The sequence below is a fragment of the Scyliorhinus canicula genome, chromosome 13, assembly GCF_902713615.1.
Source record: "Scyliorhinus canicula chromosome 13, sScyCan1.1, whole genome shotgun sequence".
NCBI lineage: Eukaryota > Metazoa > Chordata > Chondrichthyes > Carcharhiniformes > Scyliorhinidae > Scyliorhinus > Scyliorhinus canicula.
In genome coordinates, this window is record NC_052158.1 from 143,958,334 (window position 1) to 143,968,134 (window position 9,801).

General features: G+C 50.6%; 1 protein-coding gene across 1 annotated transcript in view; it reads left to right on the forward strand.

The window, feature by feature from the left end:
* Positions 1-3,706, forward strand: part of LOC119976606 (carboxypeptidase B-like) — a 31,517-nt gene extending 27,811 nt beyond the window's left edge. Inside the window, exon 11 of the mRNA XM_038817217.1 lies at positions 3,444-3,706. Within this exon, the coding sequence (XP_038673145.1) occupies positions 3,444-3,631 (188 nt within the window). The 3' untranslated portion in view covers positions 3,632-3,706. The remainder of the gene's footprint in view (positions 1-3,443) is intronic.
* Positions 3,707-9,801: the final 6,095 nt, after the last annotated feature.

The window sequence follows — 9,801 nt, forward strand, 5'->3', positions numbered from 1 at the left end:
GAGGCGGAGGAACCCCCCCCCCCCCCCCGGTGGCTGTGAAGATCACTGCAACCCTGAACGTCTATGCAGCCGGGGGACATCCCAAGACTCGACTGGGGTCTTTTGCGGCATTTCCCAAGCTACAGCCCACAGATGCATCCGTGAGGTCACAGATGCCCTTTATGCCCAGTCAGCTGACTACATCATCTAGGAGCTGGACCAGACCCACCAAGATGACCGTCCTGCAGGATTCTCCACCAGATCCAGGGGGTAATTGATGGTACACATGTTGCCTTGCGCGCATCGAGGCATCAGGGAGTGCCCTTCATTGACAGGAAAGGGTTCCACTCCCTGAATGTTCAACTTGTGTGAGACCGCCACCTTCATATCAGGCACGTGTGTGCACACATCCCAGGGACTATGCATGACAGCCACATCCTGAGATGCTCAGAGATGCCCGGCATCTTTGAGGACCACCCCAGGTTGACTAGTTGGTTCATGGGGGATAAGGGTACCGTTGAGGTCCCTGTGTACCCAGAGCATGCAGATCAGAGGTGGAAGCAGCCTGCTGCTTTCCACGCCCTGTGACCTTTGATGCCCTGACATCCTCTGGAGGGCCTGGAGCCAAAGGGCCTTGGCTGACTTACCAGTGCCACAGTCGTTGCCATGCCACCGTGTTCTGTCCGCTGTCCTTGAGATGTGCCGGATGTTAGGAGCGAGCGATTCAGAACTGGAAAGTGCGGTAGTCTCCTTGGTGGAAGGCCCTGGATTGGTCTCCAGAGCTTCGTCCACCCTGATGGTGCCCATACCCTGAGGTTCTCCATGGTTTGGAGGGGCAGCTGGTGTGAGCTTCAGAGACCTCTGTGTCATCTGGCTCTCCAGTCCTGGCGCCTCCCAGTTGTCCGCACTATGGTTTTGCTGCCCTCAGCAATGCTCCTCAGTGACTGGGCCACGCTCTGCAGTGTCCCGGCCATATCCACCTGCCTCTGATACACATCCCTCAGGGACATGCTCTGCAGTGCCTTGGCAATGACCACCTGTGTATGGAACATGTCCCTCAGCGACTGGGACATGATGTCGAGACCCTCAGCCATGTTCATCACAGACTGAGCCATGCTTTGGACACCACCACTCAAGACACTGACCTCGTACTACAGGATTTCCACTGCGGTCACCACCCTAACAGTGTTGTCCGCAGTGCCACGCATCATTTCCTGCACTCATAGTCTTTGGGACTCCTCCAATTAGCTATGCAATCGCGAGAATGTCACTGATCTCCCCTCCTGAATCTAATGGCCATGTCCAAGCATCTACATTGAATCTGCATTTAGGCAACGCGGTTGCACAGTGGGTAGCACGGTTGCTTCACAGCTCCAGGGTCCCAGATTCAATTCCCGGCTTGGGTCACTGTCTGTACAGAGTCTGCACGTTCTCCCCGTGTCTGCGTGGATTTCGTCCGGAAGCTCCGGTTTCCTCCCACAGTCCAAAGATGTGGCCATGATAAATTGCCTTTAGTGTCCAAAAAGGTTAGGTGGGGTGACTGGGTTACGGGGATAGGATGGAGGTGTGGGCTTAGCACGGTTTTCCAAGGGCCCGTGCAGACTCGATGGGCTGAAAGGCCTCCTTCTGCACTGTAAATTCTATGATTCTATGAATCTGGGATAACCTTGCCTCGAGGCTCGGAATCTGACTGGGACTCAGTAGATTCCTGGGATCCAGCAGACCTCCGACTGCTGTCTCCCTTGAATATTCCCGCCACCATCTGATGTGCATCAGCAACTGTGTGGTGCTCACCAGACTGTGTCCCAGAAGCATGTCCACTAATGTCGCCTACCGAGGTGTTTGTCTTTGTGCTGGTGGAAGGTGGGTGATAGCTGTGACTCCTCAATGGTGGTCTTCTCGGAGCTCTCTTCCAAGGTGTTATCTTGGGTGGGGTGGGGGGGGGGGGGGGTGGGATGACTTTGATGGCCCGGCCCCATCAGATGGAGGTCCTGCAGGACAACGGACATGTGATCAATGAGAGGGATTGATCATTTTGTCTGACATGAACAACTCACTTGAGACAGGCCATCTGGGCGAAGTGGGTCTTCACCTTTATGGCACAGGCCAACCTCACTATCAGTGGCTGCACTCTCTTCAATCAACCCCGTGATCTTGAGGGCACATTCCTCATAGAGAGTGAGGACTAGGATCACTGGTACACCCCCCCCCCCCCTCCCCAACCCTACAACCTTGGCACTTTCCCGCTTGCTATGGGCTATCTTCTCCTGCTGGGAAAAAGAGAGGGCTTTGTGAGCTGTGCACTTGATGGATCAGGAGGTGTCTATAGAAGGTGGCATGTGTGGATACTGCAACTGGACATGGAGGGGTTGAGCCGGTGGGAGCCAGGAGTTGCTGAGGAACAAGCAGAAAGTTCGGATGTGAGGATGGTGCGAGGTGTCAGCCAGTGACTTGTGGAGGGTTGTTGGGAATTTGAGGGGTGGCAGGCAGAACTGATACCAGGAGAGAGGTGGTAACTGACCCTTGCAGCTCAGCGGAGGTTGTTCGTCTTCTTCCGACATTGGACGTCGGTCCTCCTGGTCACGCTGCCCACTCTCACAGCGGCTGCCACTGTCTCCCAGGCGGTAATGGTGGCCCTGCTGCTGGCCCTCCGACTCCCTCGAGGGAACAGCGTGCCCATCTCTCATTCACTCTATGGAGAAACCTGGCCAGATTGGCATTGCCAAAGCGAGGAGCAGTTTTGGCCGCTGCCGTGCTTGTGTGTTGGCTGGGAGTGGGCAGCTCCCCCTTGTTATCGGCGAGACGCTAAGGCACGATCCTGGTGAACGGGACAGCGAGCCATCCAATAATGGTGAGACGCTCGTGAGAGCTCATGTTTGCTACTAAGTGCTGTTAAATACAGGCCTCGATCTCCCCAATTCTGATCTCATTTATTTTCTCGTTGCATCGGCACCGAAAAGGGTGGCCCCATGACATTTAACAGCAGTTAAAATCAGGCACTGAGTCATTAAACCAGTGAGTAGCGGAACTACACTGACCAGCAAACGTTCCAGGTCTGACCAGCAGACCATGCTGAATTGGGTGACATTGGACAGAATGACAAGAAAAGCTTCACTTGGCCTCACTGGCCCTGCTTTAGGGAGGAGAAAGTTAACCATGGCTTTTGTTCCTGCACAATGCTCAGTGCAGTAAGAACATACGAATTAGGAGCAGGATAGGCCACTCGGCCCGTCGAGCCTGTTCAATAAGATTGTGGCTGATCTGCTTGTAACTTCAACCCCAGATTGTTCTAACGGAAAGTGACAGAATTGTGCTTTGCTTCACAGTCATTTGATCAACAGAACATCAGAAGGAAATCCCAGGCCTGTAAGACCTATCCATGTGTCAGTGCTATATGTTGTGTTTCCCAGTTGCCATATTCTGTAAAAAATCATAAGCTTGGGCTTTTCTTTGTTTATATATAGATCCTTCTGCTGGAGGTTCAGATGACTGGGCCTATGATCTGGGTATTAAGTATTCTTTCACCTTTGAACTGCGAGACACCGGCAAATACGGCTTCTTGTTGCCCGAGTCCCAAATCAGGCCAACATGCGAAGAAACCATGTTGGCGATCAACTACATTGCAACCTACGTTCTCAACCATCCCTATTAATCCACAGGGTGAAAAGAAAATATCTGTTGGGTTCTCAGAAAATGTATGTCGACTGAATTTAAGGTCTAGAATTTCTATCTGTGCCTTTTAGTTTAATTCTTTCTTTTAGGAACCGATATAGACATGGGGTGATGTGATGGGGAAAAGAGTTGCCAATGTCTCCAGCTTAGCAGGGGCTATCACCCTCCAATGCTCCTTTCCCATTCTCTCATCATCTCTCCCCCCCCCCCCATTAGACCATAAGACCATAAGACACAGGAGCAGAAGTAGCCCACTTGGCCCATTGAGTCTGTTCCGTCATTCCTTGTTCCCATTGCATCTTTGCCCTTTCAATCTCCCATTAGCGCTCTCCATTATTAGTTCCTCTTTCCTCCCTTCACTATTCCCAATTCTTCGCCATCAAACTCACAGCTCACTTTGTCTCTCCTCTGCTTCAGTCAATTTTCTGTCATTCAACCACCCTTCCATCCATGTTGCTGGATCCTGAGAGGTTAGATGCCTCAACCGCCACTAATTCTTACACATTTCTCTCACCCGAGATTTCGCCCCCTTGCAAATTCAAACATTAAAAAATGTAACGAGAATGCTGAAAGACACGGGGGGGGGATTCTCCAACCCACCCCGCCGGGTCGGAGAATCGCCGGGGGTCGGCGTGAATCCCGTCCCCGCTGGCTGCCGAATTCTCCGGCGCCGGGGTTTTGGCGGGGGCGGGTATCGCGGCGCGCCGGACGGCGGTTGCTGGCAGCGACTCCCCAGCGATTCTCCGGCCCACGTTTTCAGCCAGTCCCGCCAGCGTAAAGCACAACAGGTCCTTATCGGCGGGATCTGGCTCCACGGACAGCCTGCAGAGTCCTGGGGGAGCGTGGAGGGGTCTGGCTCCGGGGGGGGGGGGGGGGGGGGGTCCACGGTGGCCTGGCCAGCGATCGGGGTCCATCGATCCGCGGGTGGGCCTGTGCCGTGGGGGCACTCTTGCCCTGCGCACCGGCCGCTGTCAACATCCACCATGGCCGGTGCGGAGAAGAACCCCTCTGCGCATGCACTGGGATGATGCCAGCACAACAGGAATGTTTGACCATCTCAAGGGCAATTAGGAATGGGCAACAAGGGCAGTACGGTGGTGCAATGGATAGCACTGCTGCCTCACGATGCCGAGGTCCCAGATTTGTTCCCGGCTCTGGGTCACTGTCCATGTGGAGTTTGCACATTCTCCCCGTGTCTGCGTGGGTTTCGGCCCCACAACCCAAAGATGCTCAGAGTAGGTGGATTGGCCGCGCTAAATTGCTTCTCTGCTCCCACTTGTCAGTGGGATTTCGCATTGAAAGCCACCCCACACCGCTGGGAAACCCGCGAGCGGGGATGCGCTGCCGACAGGTATCCCAACACCAGCAAATGGCCAGGGAATTCAGGCCCACATTAGATTATCGACAGAGGTTGCAACACACACCTGCACACAGGCTTCAGAGCAGCTCTCGGGTTTCTGCGCTGCACAATGTAAGGAGATGTCAGATGCAAATCAATGCTGCATGTGCCAAAGACTATTACTGGCCTCTTTGTTCGTTTTCACTGGAAAGAAATTCTTTCAACCAACAGTTTTGTTTCCTTGTTTGTGAAAGGCTTTAGAATGTAAATTCTGTTCTAAAATAAAGAAACTCAACAGATCTACCATTGTTTCAAGACTGACACCAAGATAACCTCCGTTCAACATTGCTGTTCTATTGTTCAGGGTTTGCTTTGGTTCGAATTATATTTTACAAGCCATTTTACAAATGTAAATGAAGAAAATTTAATGAGAATTTTAATTTGATGACGAAATCCCCCTCAGGACAAAGATGCAAAAGCAACCTTTGGCCAGCTTGAATTTGCTGTTATTCTGACAATTGAAAATGTGCCTTAATCTTATTAAGTGTCCTTCACAACAATATGGAGCCTTAGTCAACAAAGAACAAAGAAAAGTACAGCACAGGAACAGGCCCCTCTGCCCTCCAAGCCTGCGCCGACTATGCTACCCATCTAAACTAAAATCTTCTACACTCCCGGGGTCCGTATCCCTCTATTCAAGTGGGAGGTCGGTCAACTTTGGTTAAGCTTGATGGGTCCAGAAGGGGTGGGGGGGGGGGGGGGGGGGGGGCGGAATGGGGAGGGGGTTAGAAGAGACTGGTGGAGCAGGGACAGGAGGGGCAGGGGAAACTGACAGTGAAGTTATTTTTTTCTGCTCCACCATTTCGGTGGGATGGGTCGCCATCTTAGGTGAGCCTGCGGCCTGAGAATCATCGGTGAAGCTATGACATTTTGTGGTGGTAATGACTGACTCGAGGCTGCAGGGGTGGGGGCAAGTGGTCACCTGGAATGTGTGGGGCTTCAGGGACCCAGGCAAATTTAAAGAACTTGGGAGCCGATGTGACATTCCTCCAGGAGTCGCACACGTGTGAGCAAGATCAGGCGCAGCCAATCCTTATCAGTAAAAGGGTCCTGTTTCGATCGGAGAAGGTATGCTACAGTGACAGGAGTGTTAGAAGAGATATCGGTGGTGTTGGTGAATGTTTACGCCCCAATTGGAATAATACAATGTTCATGAAATGGCTGCTGGCAAGGACTCCGGATCAAGGCATCCATCAGCTTATTATGGGAGGAGACATAAATTGAGTGCTAGATCGTTCTAGGCATTAATTGCTTCATGGAAGGGGGGGGGGGGGGGGAACGGACCATTGGCGGTTCGGTCACCCGGGGGAAAAAAGAGTTCTCGTTCTTTCCCTCAGTACATAATGCTTAGTCCAGGATTGACTATTTTATCAAAAGCCGATCGCTAATGGCAGGGGTTAAGGAATCGGAGTACTTGGCAGTGGTCATTTCTGACCATGCCCCACATTGGATGGACTTGAGTTTGGAGGAGGTAAGGGCCATCGACAGGGGTGGCGGCTAGATGTGGGTCAGCTAGCGAACATTGGGTTCTGTGCAAGGATCTCCGGGGCTAACCAGGATTATATTTTGAACAATGATAATGGGGAAGTCTCTCCTTCGACACTATGGGAAGCACTGAAGTTTGTAATTAGAGGCGAAATTATGGGCAGGATTCTCCGTCCCGACGCATCAGTTTTCTGGTGTGACACACCCTTGCCAGCAGTGGTATCCTCCATCCCATTGTGGGCACCCCCACGCTGTTGAGAAATCAGCGAGCGTGAGTGCGCTGGGGGAGAAGCCAAGGATCCCACCGATGGAGAATCCAACCCTCGATCTTTTAAGGCCCATGTATAGCTGGAGGAAAAGAGGGAGTGGGATAAACTAGTAGACGATATCATAGAAATAGTTCGTAAGAACTATTAGCAGAAAGGAGGAAATTGCATATGCACTTTGATCCAATCACTACAGAGCGGTAGGACAGCTGAGGCGAGCTAAAGGGGCTATTTATGGATATGGGGAGAAGGCAAGTCAGCACCTGGCATATCAACTGAGGAACAGGAAGCTGAGAGGGAGGTTGCCCAGGTTAGGACATGGGGGCTGATCTCAGATCAGGAAAAGATAAATGAGGTATTTAATACTTTTTACCAAAATATATACAGGTCAGACCTTCCACGAGATGGGAAATAATGGTGGAATTCCTGGGTAAGTTGGAGTTTCCCAAGGTTCAGGGGGAGATAGGAGAGGACCTTGAAACTTCGCTAGAGTTGGATGAAGCTGATGCAGTCGGGGAAGGTACCGGGACTTGATGGGTTCCCAGTGGAACTTTGCAAAAATTCATAATATTAGCCACTCTAATGTTAGGGATGTTTAGAGATCCCTCAGAGAAATGCGCTTTGCCGCAGACGCTGAGGCAGGCTTCGATTTCGCTGCTCTTGAAAAAAAAGGACCCTTTAACTGCGGGTCGTATTGTCCAATCTCCCTGTTAAATGTGGACGTGAAGCTGTTAGCAAAGGTGTTGGCATTAAGACTGAAACCTTTTTGAAGAACTTTCTCCTGACCTGAGTCCTAAATTGCAGACTCCTTTATCTAAAGGCAAATTATTTGGAAGCGCCTTGGGATGGAGGTTGTGGGAAATATGTCTGAGAGATTAGCCGTAAACTCACTGGTTACAAATTTTATTGGGGGTTTAGGCCTTTAACCTATTTATATAAGAGAGGGGAGGTTTTGTGTTGCAGGGGTAGTGTCCCGGCCTCGGAGTCAGAAGATCTGGGTTCAAGTCCCTCTCCAGGACTTGATGAAGAAGGAAGATGTGTTCATAATGTGGCCAAAGATGTAGCAACCTGCAATCTGTGAATCTTTCCAGCACACACCAGTGGGAAGAGTGGGAGAGATTTGTGGCCAGTCATATGAGAGAAAGGAAGTTGGAGCCTCTACTTTGACCATCCATATCTCTAGATTGTATAAGTTGCACCCTCTGAGTGATTTTTTTAAAAATAATTTTTATTGGAATTTTTTTTGAAAAATATATAGCAACAGAACAATAATAATAATAATAATAAACACCCCCCCCGGCACCCGTAACAACGCATGTAACGAACCCCCCAAACCCAATAAACAACAAAATAAATTAACAATAAACAAATTAACTTAAACAATACCCCCCTGAGACACCCCCCCCCCCCTTTCGCCCCTTCCCCCCCGGGTTGCTGCTGCTGCTGACCTAGTTCCTTATCGTTGAGCCAGAAAGTCAAGGAAAGGCTACCACCTCCTAAAGAACCCTTGTACTGACCCCCTCAGGGTGAATTTGACCCTCTCCAGCTTAATGAATCCCGCCATGTCATTAATCCAGGTCTCCACACTCGGAGGTCTCGCATCTTTCCATTGCAGCAAGATCCTCCGCCGGGCTACTAGGGACGCAAAGGCCAAAACATCGGCCTCTTTTGCCTCCTGCACTCCCGGCTCCACCCCAACCCCAAATATCGCGAGTCCCCAGCCTGGTTTGACCCTGTACCCCACCACCCTCGACACCGTCCTCGCCACCCCCTGCCAGAACTCCCCCAGTGCCGGGCATGCCCAAAACATATGGGCATGGTTCGTTGGGCTCCCCGAACACCTAATGCACCTGTCCTCACCCCCAAAAAACCTGCTCATCCTTCCCTCTGAGTGATTGAGAACACACCACTACAGAGGAGAGACCAGGAAAGAGACATCTAATGTTAAAGGCTACTTTATTTTCCAAGGTTCATTCCGATGCAATGGTGTTGAAGAGATCATAATTAAGAATACATTTTACCCTGCTTACCACCTCAAAACTTCCCCAAACTAGATGGTAATTTCTCGGCAAATCCAGGCCATAACCTCTGGATTATTAGTCCAGTCCACATCCTCGAATATGTAGCAAAAGAAAACTATGAAAAGCCAAACCCAACAATGTCTCAAAATAACAATTTTCTTCTGCAATCAACATACGTTTATCTACCTCCGAACAAAAAACTAGCACTTTAACAACAAAATGGGTGGCAACCTTTCCTAAAACGTAGGGGGGTGGAATTCCCCAGCCCTTTAGAGATGGATTAGAAGATAGGACTGGGGGAAATTCGGATAATAGAACATTGGGTTGGCTATTCAATGTGTTCCCGCCTCCGAACAATCTTGGGAGGGGGGCGTCAGCGTACCAGTGGCTGCCCATTGAGCAATGGTAGCTTTAGCCGAGCTAACTGGGAACTGGTTTATGGCACCTCCTCTCAATCACCCCAGCAAGAAGAATACAGCCAATGCAAAAGCTATCCCGAGATCAGAGGAGTTACCTCTCCACACCGTGGTTCTGAATTGTTTTTAACAACTGTTGCAGAGAGTGCCTCAATTTTGAAGCACTCTTCTGTTATATTACTCTCTGGTGAGTATTGATTATCAGTGATCCTTAGGTGTCAAGGAGCTTGAGCTTTATTCATCGATCCTGTTTTCTTCAAAGTTCTGTTGTATGCTGATGATGCTTCTCAAGTCGAATAGCTTCTTACCTTTTTCTTTTTTCTAATCATACTGGATTATGCGAGTTAGCCAATGATCTGGTCCCATAGAACATAGAACATACAGTGCAGAAGGAGGCCATTTGGCCCATCGAGTATGCACCAACCCACTTCACCCTCACTTCCACCCTATCCCCGTAACCCAATAACCCCCCCAAAGGGCAATTTATCATGGCCAATCCACCTAACCTGCACGTCTTTGGACTGTGGGAGGAAACCGGAGCACACGGAGGAAACCCACGCAGA